Genomic DNA, 16,923 nt, shown 5'->3' with positions numbered 1-16,923 from the left:
CTGAGCAGTATATGCGGGGGTTCTATGGGGATCTATGGGGGTCTGTAGGTACCCATAGAGGGCCCACAAGGCTTGATGCCCTCCCCCCTCTCCTCAGGGCATCAACTGGTTTCCCTGGATGGGCTTTGACTTCTCCATTCCCTTCACCGAGCTAAAGCTGCTGCTGCAGGGCGACGAAGGGCACCGGCGTGGTGGAGCGGGGAGGGCACCCGGGAGGGAGAGCAGGACGGAAAAGGCGAGGGCAGGGGTGAAGCTTTAATGGAGGAATGACATAAAAACCATCCGAAGGCAGCGGCCTCTGGAGACCTTGCAGCGCGGCGAGGGAGCTGCAGGGCGCAGTGAGGAGGGTGGGCGGAGGCTGGAGGCACAGCGGCGCGGGGGAGGTACGGGGCGGTGCAGGCGCAGGAGGGTGCGGGGGAGAATGCAGTGGGGGCGTGCGGGGGGGGTATGGGGACTGTAGCAGGGAGGGCGCGCGAGGCTGAAGGCAGAGCGGTGCGGAGGGGTGCAGCGGTGCGGGACTGCAGGCAGAGCAGGCGGCGGCAGGAGGAAGGGGGGGGTGCAGGAGGAGGGGCAGGAGGCGGGTGCGGGAGCGGCGCAGGCGACGGAGGCCCGGTGGGGACTACGGCTGTGCCAGCGCCGGGGGAGCCGCGGGGGGCGAGAGCGGGGTGGGGTTCGCGGGCACTGCCCGCAGGAGGAACCGCGGGGGCCGTAGCACCGTCCCCCCGCCGCCCCCCTCGCCGAGGGGCGGCGGCGGCCCCGCCGGCTGCAGCCGCAGCTCCAGCAGGAGGCGTCCCAGCAGCGCCGCCAGCTCCGCGCGCGCCAGCGCCGCGCCCGGGCACGCGCGCGCCCCGCAGCCGAACGGCACCAGCGCCCGCCAGGGGGCGCCCGTCTCCAGGAACCGCTCTGCGGGGTGCGGGCGGAGTCAGAGCGGGTCAGGGGTCACGGGGGGTCAGAGGAGTCAGAGGGGGGTCAGTGGTCACACGGAGGTCAGTGAGATCGGAAGGGGCTCAGGGGTCACAGCGGGTCAGAGGGGCTGAGCGGTCATGGGGGGTCAGAGGGGATCAGGGGTCACGGGGTCAGTGGGATCATAAGGGCATAGAGGGGATGGCAGGGGGACAAGGAGTCTGGGGTCAAGGAGTTGGGTCAGTGAGGACAAGATGGGGTCAGTGGGACAGGACGATCGAGGGTTGGGGAACCACGGGGGTGAGAGGCAGGGGGATTAGCAGGGCAGGTATTGAGGGTTAGGGGGTTCAGTGAGGCAGAAGGTCAGAGGGTCACAGGGGTCAGTGGGGCAGGGGGCTCAAGGGATATGGGTATCCAGGGGGAACCCACCCTGAGAGGACCCAGACAGGGGACCACTCCCCCCAGAGGATCAGGAGACCCAGACATTCAGGAGGGGACACAAAGTGTTTCAGGGACCCATCCCAAGGAGTTTAGGGCACCTGGGCACCCTGGAGAGGACCCAGGACCCCCCCACCCCCACCTCAGAGAGCTTCAAAGGACCCAGAAGTCCAGGAGGAACCCACGATGGGTCAGAGGATCTGGGTATCGGGGAGAAGACCTACCTCCAGGGGGTCATGGGGACCCACCCCAGAGGTTCAGGGGACCTCCTCTAAGGGTGTCCCAGGCATCCAGGGAGGGGGCTCCACCCACCCTAGAGTTTGGGGAGTCCAACCCTGGGGGTCTGAGGTACCCACATGTCCAGTAGGAATCCACCCACCCCTAGATGAGTGGTCCAGGGGGTTCAGAGGGGACTCCCCCACACCTCAAGGTGGTCAAGGGGTCCCCCCCAGGTCCCTGGGGAGGAGCCATGGGGTTCGGGATGGGACACCCCAGTGTCCTCATACCAGGTAGGAAGGCCTCAGGGTGGTGCCAGAGCTCGGGGTCCCTCTGCGCAGCCAAGAGGTTCGGCATCAGGATGGAACCAGCTGGAACCTGGATGTCCCCAACACTAGCAGGGGATGGTGGAACTGGGATCAACTTGGGCCTGCTGGGATCAACTGGGACATGCTGGGGCCTACTGGGATTGACTGAGATCAACCGTGGCCTATTGGGATCAACTACAGCCTGCTGGGATCAACTGGGACATGCTGGAGCCTACTGGGATCAAATGGGGCCTACTGAGATCTACAGGGGGTCTGTTGGGGTCTGCCAGCACTGTACAGGGGCCTTCTGCGGTGTACTAGGACTTACTGGGGTCTCATGGGATCTGTTAGGGTCTACTAGGGCCCACTGGGGCCCTCTGAGGCTTACTGAAGTCTACTGGGACGTGCTGGGATCTATTGAGAACTGCTGGGCCCTATTCGAACAGGAAGATCTGTCCTGCATCCTATTAGGGATGCCCAGTGGTCCCTACTAGTCTGTGCTGCTTTGTTCTAGTCCATATTAGCCTGCAGTGGTCCATACTGGTCTGTACTGGTTTATACTAGGCCATATTAATTTCAACTGGTCCATAGTGGTCCAAGCCACTGATAAAAGCACTGAGGTCTATGGGAGCACTGGGCTGCCAGTAGATGCCCAGTGGTTGCCACTGGTCTATGCTGGCTCATACCGTTCCACACTCAGCTACACCGGTGTGTACTGGTCTGTGCTGGCCGTACCTGGTGTGCCGGCGGGCGCAGTGGGGCAGGGCCAGGGGCGCAGGGGGCCGGAGACGCAGCGTCTCAGTGATGGTGGCATTGAGGAGGGGCAGTCGCCCAGCGTCACTGGAGTGGGGGGTCCCTGCGGGGCCCAACTCCCGCCGTAGCTCCTCGTGCAGCTGCTCCTGCAGCTGTGACATGGGCGGCACACGGATGGCACACGGGTGGCACGCACACAACACACACACACGTGGCACGCTTTTGACACGCTTGGCACGGCCTCCTGACTGACACACGTGTCAAGGGGTGGGGGGAGTCACACCATGGGAGCACCTGATACCAATGGGGTGACCCCGGAGCCATGTGGGGACACAGACATGGCCATGACTTGGCAGTGACACACGTGTGGCACCACAGGGCAGTGAAGGGGGTAGTGATGGCCACCGTGAGAGGGACATGGGACCTCCAGGGTCATTCGCCCCCAGGGACACATGTGGGGACACTGGACCTCCTGGGGATACATGGGGATTTAGGGACACACTTGGGGACAGGGACACACATGCGGACGTGGACACAGCAGTGACACACGCACGGCACCTTGGAGTGGTGTAAGGGGTGGTGATGACCGTGGGGAGGGGGATAGAGGGGTCATGTGTGGCACGTTTGCATAGGACACCCTGGGGACACACATGGGGACATGAGACCCACCCCAGGGACATGTGTGGGTACCCAGGACCCCCTGCAGATACGTGTGGGGCTCCAGACAGGGCAGCGACATACATGTGGCACCTTGGGGTGCAGGGGAACGGTGATGGCCACAGGGAGGGGAACATGTGGGACACAGGTGACCCATGGGACAGCCCAGGGGTGGGTGTGGGGGTTTGGGGACACGCGTTGAGCCCCGGCCATGGCAGTGCCATGTGTGTGACCTCAGGCCGGTGCAGCAGGAAGGCGGTGGCCCAGCCCAGAGTGGCCGCTGTGGTCTCAGTGCCACCGATGAAGAGATCCACCAGCGCCATGTGGATTTGGGAAGGGCACAGCTGCCCCCCAGGCTGCTCCCCCCGCAGCACTCCCAGCACCGTGTCCCGCGGCGGTGACGGGCACTCCTGCGGCACACGGCAGGTCAAAGATCCCCCAGCACTCCTCCCCAGGCATCCACACACCTCCCTGGGACCCCCCACCTCCCTGGGTTCCCTCCCCCCACCCCCAGGTGCCCCTGCCCCAGGGTGCCCCTACCTCATGACGCCGGATCTGGGCCTCCAGGAAGGCATCGCGCTGCTGGACCAGATGCAGCAGCTCCCGCAGCCCGGGGTGGGGCAGGACCTGAGGGGGGGCCCCAGAGATCCACAGTGAGTCCCCAGATCCACAGGGAGCCCCCATGGACCCATAGGGGCACCCCCAGAACCATAGGGACCCTCCAGCCCCATAGCCACCCCCCTTGAGACTCATACACACCCCTTGGCCCCATATAACCCCTTCCCAGCCCCATAAAAATCCTATAACCCTCCCCAGCCCCACAACCTCACCTCCAGCCCCATACACACAGCATCTCTGTCCAATACATAACCTCTCGCCCCATATAGATCCTATAATGTCCCACTCAGCCCCACAATCTCACTTCCCAGACCTGTATACACCCCATCCCTGCCTATATATACCCCGCAACCCTATATCCACCCCCTCCAGCCACATATAAACCCCGTAATCCCCCCTCCTAGCACCATATCCTCACTCCTAGGGCCATATAAGCCTCCCAGCCCCATATAGACCCTATAACCCTCCTCCCAGCCTCACATCCTCACCCCCAGCCTCATATAACCCCCTCACAGCCTCACAGAGACCCTATAACTCCTCACCCCCATATCCTCACACTCTACCCCCATATAACCCCCTCTTATCCTCATAGAAACCCTATAACCTCCACAACCCACACCCTCAGACCCAGCCCCATATAACTCCCCCCAAGCCCACATAGACCCTATAACCCCCCTCCCTGGCCCAAATCCTCGCCCCCAGCTGGATTCCCACCCGCAGGGCTGGCAGCACATCCAGGGCCCTGACGCTGCCCTTGCCCCACACAGTCAGCAGCTCCAGAAGGCAGCGAGTGAATCTCCTCAGCTCCGCCTCAGGGGGCACCTGCAGGGAGACACTGATCCCGTCCTCTCAGGGCCCCCCAAACACCATGACCCCCTCAAGACACTGGGGCCTCTCCCCAAAAGCTGAGACCTCCTCCCAAACACGGGATCCCTGCCCCTTCAGACATCAGAGTCCCCCTGCCAAAATGTCGTGGTACCCCCAAACATGAGAGTTACCCCAAAACATTGAGGTCCCCCCAAATTCCAGGATCCCCCCCTAAACACTGTGGTTTGCCCTAAATATCTGTGCCACCCTCCCCCCCAAAAATGCTGGGTCCTCCGCAGATGCCAGAGTACCCCCCAGTCTCACGGTCCCCCCAGGTTCCTGGCATTTCCCTCAAATTCCAAGGTCCCTCCCAAATTCCAGGGTCTCTCCAATTCCATGGTCCCCCCCAAATGCCTGAATCTCCCACAAAGCTGCTGTCTCCCCCAAAGACTGGAATCCCCCCAAAATACCAAGGTCTTCCTCAAAGTCAGAGTTCCCCCCAAAGAAAATGGCTCTTCCCCTGAAAACTGAGGTTGCCCCAAGATGGCAAGGTCTCCCAGGACAAGAGGAGATGGCCTCCCACATGGCGATCCTTCCCAAAACACCATGGTCCTTCCCCCAGTTGCCAAGTTCCCCCCAAAACACCAGGGTCCCTCCAAATTCTGGGATCTGCACCAACAGCTGGGTACCCCCAGTGCCGAGAACCCCCCTTCCCAACGTCAGACTCTCCCTCAAATACCAAGGTCCTCCCCAGCTCCGGAGTTCCCCCCAAACCCCAGGGTCTCCTCCAGTTGCCAGGAACCCCCAGATATGGGGATGTGTCTTCTCTCAGTGCTGGGGTCCCCCAGAGTTCTGGGATTTCCCCCCCAAAAATTCCAGGTTTCTCCCAAACTCAGGAGTTGCCCCCTCCCAGTCCCAGGATCCTCCCACACACTAAGGTCTCCCTCCAATTCTGATGTTCCCCCCAAACACCAGCATCCCCCTCAATTCCAGAGTCCCCCCCAAGCACCAGATTCCCTCCCACATTCTGTGATCCCCTCCAGTTCTGAGGTCCCTCACAAATTTCAGGGTTCCCCCAATTCTGGAGTCCTCCTCCATACCAGCTCCCCAAAAATGAGGTGCCCAATGGTGCTGCAAGTGTGAAAGGCAAAAACCTCGAAGGGGTCCAGAGGGCTCTTGCCATGGGAACGCAGCTCCTGGGGGAAGCAAGAGGTGTCAGGGTGTCAGGGGTGGTCCAAGGGAGACTCCAAGGTGGTTTGGGGGAAGCCCGGGAAGGATATAGAGGGGAATTGTAGGGGCTGGGGGGAATTCAGGAGGTGGTTTTGGAGTCCCCAGGGGATTACTGGCAGAGTCCAAAGGGGTTTTGGGGTGCCTAAGGGAGATTTTTTGGGGGATAGGGGAACATGACATTATGAGGGTTTTGGAGGGTCCCCAGGGGAGTATTGACCGGCTCCAATGGGGATTTGGGGTACCCTCCGGGCTTTTTTAAGGGGCCCAAGGGAGTATTGGGGGACGCCTAAGTGAGGCTTGGGGGAGCTTGAGGACCCTAGGAGGGCATTAGGGTGCACTAAGAGGTTTGGGAGGGGTCCAAGGGAGGAGCTGAGGTGCCCCAGGGCAGACTTGAGAGGGTATTGAGGTATCCCAGGGAGACAGAAGAGCATTTGAGGTACCCAGGGAGGTGCTGGGGTGTCCTCCGTTGGGCTGGGGGGGGGGGGCTAAAGGGGGGAAACCTAAGGGGAGTATAGAGCTGGGACTGGGGAGCCATAAGAGGGCGGGGTAAGGTCCTTAAGGGAGTGCGGTGAGGGGGAGCAAGAGAGTTTTGAGGATATCTAGGGGATATTGAGGGGTTTCCAGTGGGTTTGGAGGGACCCTAAAGAGAGGGTTGGGTTTGAGGGGGAAGGCACTAAGGGGGTTTTAGGGTATCAGGGGAGCTGGAGTCCATAAGGGGGTTTTGGGAAGGGCCGTGGGTACCCTAAATAAGGGAAGTTTAGAGTCCCAGAGGGGATATTGGCGTGTCTTGGGGGTATTCAGGGGCTCTAAGGGGGGAGTGGGGTCTGTAAGGGGGTTTGGGGGCGCCCAAAGGGGGGTTTGGGGGATGCGGATAAGTGGTGCAGTTCCGGAGGCGCCGCCAGGGGGCGCTGACCTGGCAGAGCGCGCGCGCCTGCTGCTCGAGGAGGGGGCGGAGCCGTGCCCCCGCGCGCGCCAGAGCCGCGCGCACCGCCCCGCGCTGCCGCAGCCAATCAGCGGAAGCCACGCCCAGCGCCAGGTCCCGCCCCCCGCGCGACACGAGCGACCCTGGAAGATGCCGGGAGGCGGGGGAAAGGGTTGTGTGGGGGGAAAGGGTTGTGTGGGGGGAAAGGGTTGTGTGGGGGGAAAGGGTTGTGTGGGGGGAAAGGGCGCGCGGGAGTCGCCACAGAGACTCCCTACACCCCATAGGGACGCCCCCCCCCCCCACCCCCCATCAACGCTCCCCCCGCTCCATAGGGGACCCTCTTTCCTCGGCACATAGAGCCCCCAATCCCCACAACCCCCCATACAGACACTCCCCCATGAACTCCCCACTCCACTGGGGACCCCCGCAGCCCATAGATCCCTCGCCCCACAGGGACGCTTTTCCCCCCATGAATTCCCAGCTCCCCATAGCAGACTCTCCACGTGAACCTCCCCCACTACATAGAGGTGCTCCTCCATAAAGCCCCCCACCTCAAAGGAGACCCCATAGATCCTCCCCACCCCACAGAGACACACACCTCACTCCATTAACCTCCTCATAGGGAATCCCCTCATCCCATAGATTCCTCCCAATCCTATAACCATTCCAGATCCCCAGCCTCTCCCTCCACCTTCCATGAACCCTCCCCCTTCCACGAACCTCCCCCACTCCATAAGGGACCCCCGCACCCATGGATACCCCCCCCCCCAATCCTACAGGTCTCGTCCAACGCCATAAACATCTCCCCCAAAACCCATAACCCCCTACTACTCCATAGCTCCCTCTGAGCCCCATAGCCCCCAACCCAATAGGTCCCCCCCATACTCCACAGGAAAACCTATAGTTTGCCTCAGCAGTATAGCCCCCTCACTCACCTAGCCTCATATCCCACCCTCCAACTCCATACCCCCTACCCAAGTAACTCGGGGGGCGGTCCATCCAGTCCCCCCAGTGCCGGACCAGTGCCTCCCGGATGGTCCTCGTCGAGCTCAGCACCAGTACGTCTGTTGGGGGGGGAAAGTGGGGAGCTCGGGAGCACTCGACAACTGGGGAGACCCCAAAATGAGGGTAGAGGGTTGGAGGATCCTGGGAGGAGGGGGTCTCCAAGCGGTAATTTGGGGAAATTCAGGGAGGGGTGATCTCAGAGTCAGGTTTGAGGTCCCCAAGGCAGGTGTCGAGGGAGGAGGAGGAGGGTCTGGGGAAGAGTTGGGCATGGTGTGGGGGGGTTCTCCAAGGGTGTGGGAAGGGGGAGATGGGCAGGTCTGAGGGTTGTCAGAGCAGGCTTGGGGGTTCGGGGGAGTGCAAGGGACTTGGGGGGAGTGCTCAGGGTCTGGAGAGGGGAGGGAGGGGCAGGATTGGGGGGGGTGGGTTTTGGGGTGCCCCCCTCACCGCGCCCCCCCGTGCGCATGCGCAGGACGGGCCCGTGCCGCCGGGCGAGGCGCGCGAGGTGCAGCGCCCCCTGCGGGTGCAGCAGGTGCAGCGCGCCGCCCCGCGGGCCCCGCCCCGCCCCGCCCCCTCCCAGCGCCGCCGCGAGCGCCGCCGCCGCCGCCGCCGCCGCCGCGAGGGCCACGAGAGCCACGAGCCCCAGCATCGCCCGCGGGCGCGCGGGGGAGCGCCGTAATATCGGCGGCGCGGACACGCCCCTCCCTCGCGCCACGCCCCAGCGCCCGGCGGAGTCGGCACGCACTGAGCCGCACGCCCTGAACTCCTGACCCCGCCAGGGCTTTATCAGCTGCCATTAGGTACCCCCTCAGTCATCTCCGGGGTGAACAGCCCCAGTTCCCGCAGCCTTTCCTCATAAGGAAGATGCCCCAGTCCCCTGATCATCTTGGTGGCCCAGCGCTGGACTCTCTCCAGAAGTTCTCTGTCCCTCTTGAGCTGAGGAGCCCAGAACTGGACACAGGACTCCAGATGAAGCCTCACCAGGGCAGAGGACAGAGGGAGAAGAACCTCCCTTGACCTGCTGGCCGTACTCTTCTTGGTGCGTCCCAGAATGCCGTTAGAGTTCTTGGCCACAAGGGTACATTGCTGGCTCATGGTTAGTTTAGGTTAGTTTATTATCCATCAGGACTCCCAGGTCTCTCTGCAGAGCTGCTCTCCAGCAGGTCAATTCCCAGCCTGTACTCGTGCATGGGGTTGTTCCTCCCAAGATGCAGGACTCTGCACTTGCACTCAGTGAACCTTACACTGTGAAGCCCACCACTAACTCGTGTCCCTCGGCATCTCAGCTACACTGCTTTGCATTATCTCCAGGGATGGGGACTCCACCACCTTCCTGGGCAGCTTGGGGCAGTGTCCGACAACCCTCTCAGAGAAAAAGTTCTTCCTAATGTCCAATGTAAACCTCTCCTGGTGCAACTTGAGGCCATCTCCTCTTGTCCTGGGAGCTTGTGACCTGGGAGTAGACACCAAGCTGCCTCCTAGCCACAGCTTCCTGTCAGGGAGTTGCAGAGGCTGATCCAGTGTCCCTTCAGTCTCCTCTTCTGCAGACTGAACACTCCCATTCCCTCAGCTGCTCCTCATCCCACTTGTGATCCAGACCCTTCCCCAGCTCTGATGCCCATCTCTGGACACACTCCAGGTCCCTCTGAAGGGCCATCATGCCCCCAAGCAGATGTACGCACCCGCCCAGCTTGGTGCCATCTGCAAACTTACTGAGGGTGTTCAATCTCCTCATCCAGATCATTGCTAAAAGTGTCAAACAGAACTGACAGCCATAGCCCCCCCCCAGCACCCATAGGTCTCCCCAGCCCCCATGTATCAGACCCCAGAACCCCCTGCACTGCACCACCAGGGCTGAGCTCTGTGACAGTCCATGCCATGGGGTGGAGACAGATCTCCCACAACTGGGGGGCAACAGCAGTGACATGGGATGAGGCCACCCTGGGGACACCCTGGGGACTCAGCTAAGGGCAGTGGAGATGGGGACAACTTGGGGGTGGGGATACGGGGCCACCACCACCCTGGGGCCACTCTGGGCTTGGAGACACCCAAGTGTCAGCATGGGGACAGCCCACCTCAAGGCGAGGGACAGCAGGGGCACAGGGATGTCCTGGAAGTACCCTGATGAGGACAGGGCCACCCTATGGATAGGGACACCCCCGTGGGGCCACCCTGGGTTGGGGACAGGGAGACATGGGGGAGGGGCAGAGAGGACACAGCATCCCGAGCAGACACACAAGGCTATGGTGGGGGGAGGGGACAAGGCCACCGCAGCACTGGCACCGGGCGGGACACAAGGCCAAGGGGGACCCACGTCATGGCAGGGAGACACAAGGACATCGAGGGGGGGTTGGTCTTGAAGGGGATGGATGTCCCTGGGGGAAGGGCTGGGGTCCCTAGTGAGGGGTGGGAGTGTCTCTAGAGTGTCCCAGGGGGTTCAGGGTGTCCCCGGGCGGGTGAGGGTGACTGCATGGGTCCCAGGCAGGTGAGGTTGTCCCCAGGAGCATTTGGGGTGTCCCCCGGGGGTGAGAGTGTCCCCAGGTGGGTGTTGGGATCCCCTGAGGAGGACGGATGGGGTCCCTGGATGTCCCTGGGACAGGGACACATGTGGGGAAAGGACAGGGACATGGGGAGGATCTATAGGAGTGCGGTGGATGGAGGGCTCTGGACACTCTATAGGGGCAGCGTGTGGGGAAAAAGAGGAAGTGGAGAGTGAGATCTATAGGAGCCAAAGAGGGGGGTGTCTGTAAGGCACAGGGGAGTCTATAGAGCCGGGGGTGTGTACAGGGTGTAGGGAAGGTCTATAGGGCCAGGGAGAGTCTATAGGATGCAGGGGAGTGCACAGGGGGCAGTGGAGGGGTCTATAGGGGCCAAGGGGGCATGTATACGGTGCAGGAGTGGGTCTATAGGGCCAGAGCAGGGAATAGGGTGCAGAAGAGGTCTACAGGGCCAGGAGGGGCTATAGGGCTGGAGGGGCTCTATGGGGTGCAGGGGAAAAGGAGAACTATAGGGTGTAGGAGGGTCCTATAGTGCTTGAAGGCATCCATTGGAGGTGGAAAGGGAGCTATGGGGAGGCATCAATAGGGCCATGGTGCAGGTTTGGGGGAATCTATAGGGCCAGGGGGGTCTAGATGGTCTGGGACCAGAGGGAGGGAGAGATCTATAAGGTTCTATAGGGTTTGGGGGCAGGGTTACAGAAGAGTCTCCTAGGTTCCATGGGTCTTGGGAGTGGTCTATTGGGTCTGAAGGGAGGAACTGGAGGGGTCTGTAGGGGGTCTTACAGAGCTGCAGGAGTGTCTCTAGAGTCTAGGGGCAGTAGGGGAATCAGGGGAGTCCATAGAGTCTGGGGAGTTCATGGATGGGTGTATGGGGGTTTGGGGGCGTCAGAGAGAGGTCTATAAGGTGTGGGGGTGGACTGAGAGGGAGTCTTTGGGGTCAGGGAGTCAGGGAGAGATCTACAGAATCTGAGGGAGGCTGCCAGGGCGGTCTACACGGCTGAGGGGTGTCAAAGAGGGCTCCATGGCGGGGAGGGGGGGCGGGGGCTAAAGGGTCCAGGGACGAGCGGGTGGGCGTCACAGAGGGGTCCATGGGTCTGCCGCAGGGACCGAGGGCGCTTTAGCGCTGCTGCGCTGCCCAGACCCGCCGTTACCTCCCGCGGCACGTCACTTCCGCCCCGCGCCCGCGCGGGCACCGCCCGCACGCGCCACTTACGGCGGCGTCGGCGCGAAGCTCGTTCGGGTGTAGCCGGCGGCTGCCGGTACCGGCTCCCGGCCCGTGGCCTCCAGGGTGTCCCGGTTGCCCCCAGCGTGCTTCTACAGACTCCCAGTTTCTCCCAGTACCCCCCAAAGCCGTCCCGGCTTCAGTTGCTCCCAGTCACTTCCAGCAGGATTCCAGTCACTCCCAGTTCTTCCCAGCGTGATTCCTGCACCCTCCCAGTTGCTCCCAGTTGCAACTTGGCGGTGCCGCGGGGAAAGAAGAGACATCGTGAGGCTCATTAGCATAAATTTGGCTTTATGGCTGGGAGGAGTGTGGTTCCTGGTGTATCCCAGTTGCCCCCAGCACGGTCCCAGTCACTCCCATTGGAATCCTGGTTCCTCACGGTGTCATTCCAGTCCCTCCCAGTTGCTCCCAGAACAATCATCGCTCCCAGTCACCCCCAGCGTGTTTCCAGCTACTCCCCACATGATACCAGTTGCTCCCAGTATATCCCAGTCATGCCCAATGTGGTGTCAGTCGCTTCCAGTTCTTCCCAGTATCACCGTGGCACACTCCCAGTTGCCCCCAGTGCGCTCCCAGTCCCTCAAAATGCTCCCAGAGTTACTCCAGTCACTCTCAGTCACTCTGAGCTCCCAGTTCCAGTTGCTCCCAGTATATCCCACTTGTCCCCAGTGTGGCCTCAGCCACTCCCAGTATAATCCCAGCACCGCCCCAGTGCCGCCAGTTGCCCCGGCGCGTCAGAAGGGGCAGCCGTGGGGGCGCAGGGTGCCGATGAAGTCCAGCAGGGGGCGACAGGCGGCGGCGGCGCCGCAGCGGGAGCGGGGCGGGATCGGCTCCACCCACGAGCGGGGCCCGGCCAGGAGGCGCGGCCTGGGGGGGACAGTGCTGGCGACACGCGCGGGCACACGCGGGGTGCCGGGGACAGGGGGACTCGGGGACACTGGGGATACTGCGGACATGGGGAGCGGGGGACATTTGGGGCCGTGGGGGAGATGGGCACACACGCGGGACATTTGGGGCCGTGGGGGAGATGGGGACGCTCGCGGGACATTGCGGGGTGTAGAGGCATGGGGGACGTTATTCGGGACGTTGGGGACATGAGGGACACAGAGGGGGACATGGGGGATACACTGGGTACAGGAAGGGGACACGGGGGATACGAGTGGATGTGGGGACATTATTGAGGATATTGGGGACGTGGGGGATATGGGGGGTACATGGGGATGTGGGGAGACGTTTCAGACATGGGGAGGACACAGGGACATGAGGGATATTGGGGGACATTGGAGCAGTATTGGGGGACATGGGAGGGAAACTGGCGGACAGGAGGACACTGGGGAACATGATGAGAACAGTGAGGACATTATTTGGGTTATTGGGGCATTAGGCGGGCATGGCAGAGATGGGGCCATTGAGGATACACAGCGCACAACGGGGACACTGCAGGACATGGAGAACATTGGGCACAGGGAGGATATTTGGGAATGTGTGGGACATTGGGGAACATGGAGACACTGGGGACACGGGGACATCGGGAGACATTGGGTGTAAATGGCGTGGCATAGAAGGGACACGGGGACATGGGGAGATAGAGGGGATATGGGGGCACATGGCTGGGACAGGGGGATACTGGGCACACAGGGACACATGGGGACACATGGGGACAACATAGGGGGACATTGGGGACATGGGAGGACATGGGACATACTGGGGACATGAGGGACACTGGGAGGATACAGGGAGACATTGATATTATGGGGGGATATTTGAGGACATGGAGGAATGTTGGGCTATTGGGGCACAGAAACATGGGGGGACCTGAGAACATGGGGAGTGGGAACACTGGGGACATGGGGGAACGCAGGGAACATGGTGGAACATGGAGGGGAAATGCGGAGACGTGGGGGAAGGCATGGGAGATATGAAGCTAGCAAGGTCTGCTGGCAGGTAGCACTACTGGCTGGCTGGTTACTGGCTCCCTTGTGACTTGCTAACAGAATGGACAAGCTCAGGCTACCTAGCTAATGCTAGGTAGCACACTAGTGTTGCCTACCCAGCGCAGTGCTACATGTGATGTCTCAGGGTGAACTTTATGTCTGTGAGCTGCACCCTTTATTTTCAAGAGGAGAAGGCAAAATGCATACAGATGAAGACAGCTGCCACAGGAAAGCTGCTAGGAAGACAGTAGTGTGCTGGCTGATAGTTTACTTTGCAACCTGTTAAAGAGTCTGGGAAAGCTGGGTCTGTGGGGTTCACTCTAACTCACAGGGTGAAGCATGTGTCTCTGAGCAGCACACTGCAGTTTCAAGACGAGCCGAGCAGTCAAAATGCATATATTTGGGAATAGCTCCCTCAGGGAACCTGATAGAAGGTAGCACTCTACTGGCTGATAAGCTACCCTGGGACCTATCTAACAGAGTAGGAAAGCTAGGGCTGCTAGTTTTCCAGTAATTCTCGGATTTAATTTTTGTCTGTGAGCAGCACTCATTTTTAATCAATGGGAGACGAGCAGGCAAAATGCACTTCGTGGGAGATAGCTCCCACAGGAAAGCTGATGGAAAGTAGAACTGTGCTGACTCACAAGTACTCTGTGACCTTTCTATCAGAGTAGGAAGGCTGTGTCTGTGGGCTTTCCTATTACTCTCAGTGTGAACAGTACGTTTTTGAAGAGCATCCTGTATTTTCAAAAGGAGCTGAACAGGCAGACTGCATATGTTTTGAGACAACTCCTATAGGACAGCTGCTAGGATATTAGCACCGTGCTGGCTGATGGATCTCCCTAGTCCTACATAGGACTGCTACATAGCACTACTTCAGGCAATTCTGGTTGATTGTGGGTGGCTGGGCTTAACTCCTGAGTGATGTCTGATCAAACAGGTTATTGTGATCAAGTTTTGTGTGTTCTCAGGAACAGAATTATGACTGAAAATTGAGTCAAATGCTAAACTACTTTATCTACAGCAATCAACAACGTGAGGAGGAAGGGAGGAAAGAAGATAAAGGAGTTAAGAGACAGTGAGAGAGTTAAGTTACAGTAGTCACCACTCCTGGTGACAATGTTTCATCCGATGTTCCCTTAAGTCTGATTGGGAGAATGATGTTCTTCCATCCCATCTCTGCTGGTCTTATCTTTTTCTGTTTGGCATATCCACGCCTCTCACTTTGGTGGTGTGCCACGTGCCTAGTATCATCTCTGGAGAGTTTACAGTCTTCATCTGACCCTGGACCTGGGCGCATGCGCAGAGGAGATATCATTCTGAGAAAACAAGATGTATAAGAGTTTCTAAGGAGTAGAACTTCCTTGGTTGCCCAGCGCTATGTTTACGGTGGTTAACTATGTTGCCAGCAATGCTGAGGCACATCACTAGTACCTTACAGGTTGACAAGCTACCCTGGGAAATCTCTAAGAGAGTAGGAAAGCTGGGGTTGTGGGCTTTCCTGTAACTCAGTGTGAACCACGTCTCTGAGTAGCACTTGGTCTGAGTCAAGCAGGTGAAATGCATATGGTTGAAGACAGCTTGCACAGGGAAGTTGATAGGAAAATAGCACTGTGCTTGCTGACAGGATACCCAGGGACCTCTCAGAGTAGGAAAGCTGGGACTGCGGGCTTTCCTGTATCTCTCAGTGTGAACCCTATGTCTCTGAGCAGCAGCCTGGATTTTTCAGTCTGAGCTGAGAAGGCAAAATGCATTTGGTTGGAAATAGCTCCCACAGCTAAGCTGCTAGGAAGGTGTGGTGGTTAAGCCCTGGCTGGTTGTCAGGTGCCCACCAAGTTGTAATATCATTCCCCCTCCTAAACTGGACAGGGTTTGTGTATCAAGATAAGGACAAGGACATCGCTCAGCAATTAACATCACAGGCAAAACAGACTTGGGGAGAAAAAAAGACTTGATTTATTAATAAACTATAAGAACAGGGTTATGAGAAATAAAACTGAATCTTAAAACATCTCCCCTACCTTTCTCTCCCCCTCTCCTTCTTTTCCCCCAAGCAGTGCAAGGGGTGGGGATGGGTGTTGTCATTTCATTACAGATGGACTTTGCCACTGCTTCTTCTCAGGGGGAGACCTCCTCACACTTCCCACTCTTACAGTTTGGGGTTCCTCCCTACAGGAGATAGTCCTTCCTGAACATCTCCAATGTGGGTCCTTCCCATGGGCCACAGTTCTTCACAAACTGCTCTGGCATGGGACCTCCCATGGGGACAGCTCCTCACACCCTGCCCCAACGTGGGTCAATCACCAGGAGAACAGTCCTTCAAGAACACACTGCTCCAGTGTGAGTGCCTTACAGGATCACAAGTCCTGACAGCAAACTTGCTCTGGCATGGGCTCCTCTCTTCCCACAGGCTCCCAGGTCCTGCCAGGAACTTGCTCCAGGACAAGCTCTCAACATTCACCCTTCTCTGCCTTCTCTTCTCCAGGCTAAACAGCCCTGGATCTCACAGCCTTTCCTCCTCAGAGGCATGTTCCACTCCCCTGATCATGTTGGACCGCTGGACTCTGTCCAACAATTCCCTATCTCTCCTGGACTGAGTAGTCCAGAACAGGACACAGGACACATTTAACAGACTTTTTTGGGAAGAAATTGTTCCTCATCTACAGTATAAACCTACCCTGGCACAACTTAAGGCTGTTTCCTCTTGTCTAGCCTCTTAGGAGTAGAGATCTACCCCCTTACCTGGCCACAGCCTCCTGCCACGTAGTTGTAGAAGTTGATCATGTCTCCCCTCAGCCTCCTCTTCTCCAGGCTGAACATCCTCGGTTCACCCTCATTCTCTAGACCCTTCCCCAGCTCTGGTGCACCTCTCTGGACACACTCCAGCACCTCAATGTCCTTTTTATAGTGAAGGGCACAAAATTGAACACTATTCGAGGTGTGGCCTCACCAGCGCCAAGTGCAGGGGATAGTCACTGCTCTGGTCCTGTGAACCACACCAGTGCTGATAAAAGCCAGGATGCCATTGTCCTTCTTGGCCATCTGGGCACACTGCTGCCTCATGTTCACTTGCTGTCACAATCCTCCCCCAGGACCTTTGCTCCCCAGCCACTAAACTCTCTTGGGTCAATCTCAAAGTAACCAAAACACCCATCAGGGTCCTACACTGGGGTCCCCCACACACCTCTATGGTGTGGGGCAACCAGGTCCCCAACCCGAGAGGCCTCCTGGAGCCCTCCCTGCCCAGTGGCCATGCCACTGCTCCTCACCCAGGGGATACCCTAAGTTCTGGTGTCTACCCCCTGTGTGACCCCTTCCGCCCCCGTGGTTTTCCTGTTATCTTCCTCTTGCGTCTACATTTCCTGCCCAGGGGTGGGTGGAGAGGATGTGGCACCTAACAGTCACTGTGGCCAGT

General features: G+C 59.4%; 1 protein-coding gene across 1 annotated transcript; it reads right to left on the bottom strand.

Annotated features, from left to right (window-relative positions):
• Nucleotides 1-619: 619 nt before the first annotated feature.
• LOC133624857 (steroid 21-hydroxylase-like) lies at nucleotides 620-8,503 on the bottom strand. The gene is made up of 10 exons (XM_061989623.1): nucleotides 8,302-8,503; nucleotides 7,827-7,916; nucleotides 6,844-6,995; nucleotides 5,801-5,896; nucleotides 4,608-4,715; nucleotides 3,816-3,902; nucleotides 3,509-3,685; nucleotides 2,601-2,770; nucleotides 1,848-1,951; nucleotides 620-903 (listed from the first exon to the last, which is right to left on the bottom strand). The coding sequence occupies exons 1-10, from the start codon at nucleotides 8,501-8,503 to the stop codon at nucleotides 620-622; spliced, it is 1,470 nt and encodes a 489-aa protein (XP_061845607.1).
• Nucleotides 8,504-16,923: the final 8,420 nt, after the last annotated feature.

The sequence above is a fragment of the Colius striatus genome, chromosome 2, assembly GCF_028858725.1.
Source record: "Colius striatus isolate bColStr4 chromosome 2, bColStr4.1.hap1, whole genome shotgun sequence".
NCBI lineage: Eukaryota > Metazoa > Chordata > Aves > Coliiformes > Coliidae > Colius > Colius striatus.
Note: the sequence above shows the minus strand (reverse complement) of the source record. Positions and strands in the feature narration are given on the sequence as shown.

Bases quoted from the DNA above. Each gene is read 5' to 3' on its own strand.
- LOC133624857 (XM_061989623.1), bottom strand. From the start codon at position 8,503: ATGCTGGGGCTCGTGGCTCTCGTGGCCCTCGCGGCGGCGGCGGCGGCG. The intron at 5,897-6,843 runs GTCAGCGCCCCC...TGCTTCCCCCAG, and splicing joins AGGCGCGCGCGCTCTGCCAG to GAGCTGCGTTCCCATGGCAA. The intron at 4,716-5,800 runs GTATGGAGGAGG...GTCTCCCTGCAG, and splicing joins ACCTCATTTTTGGGGAGCTG to GTGCCCCCTGAGGCGGAGCT.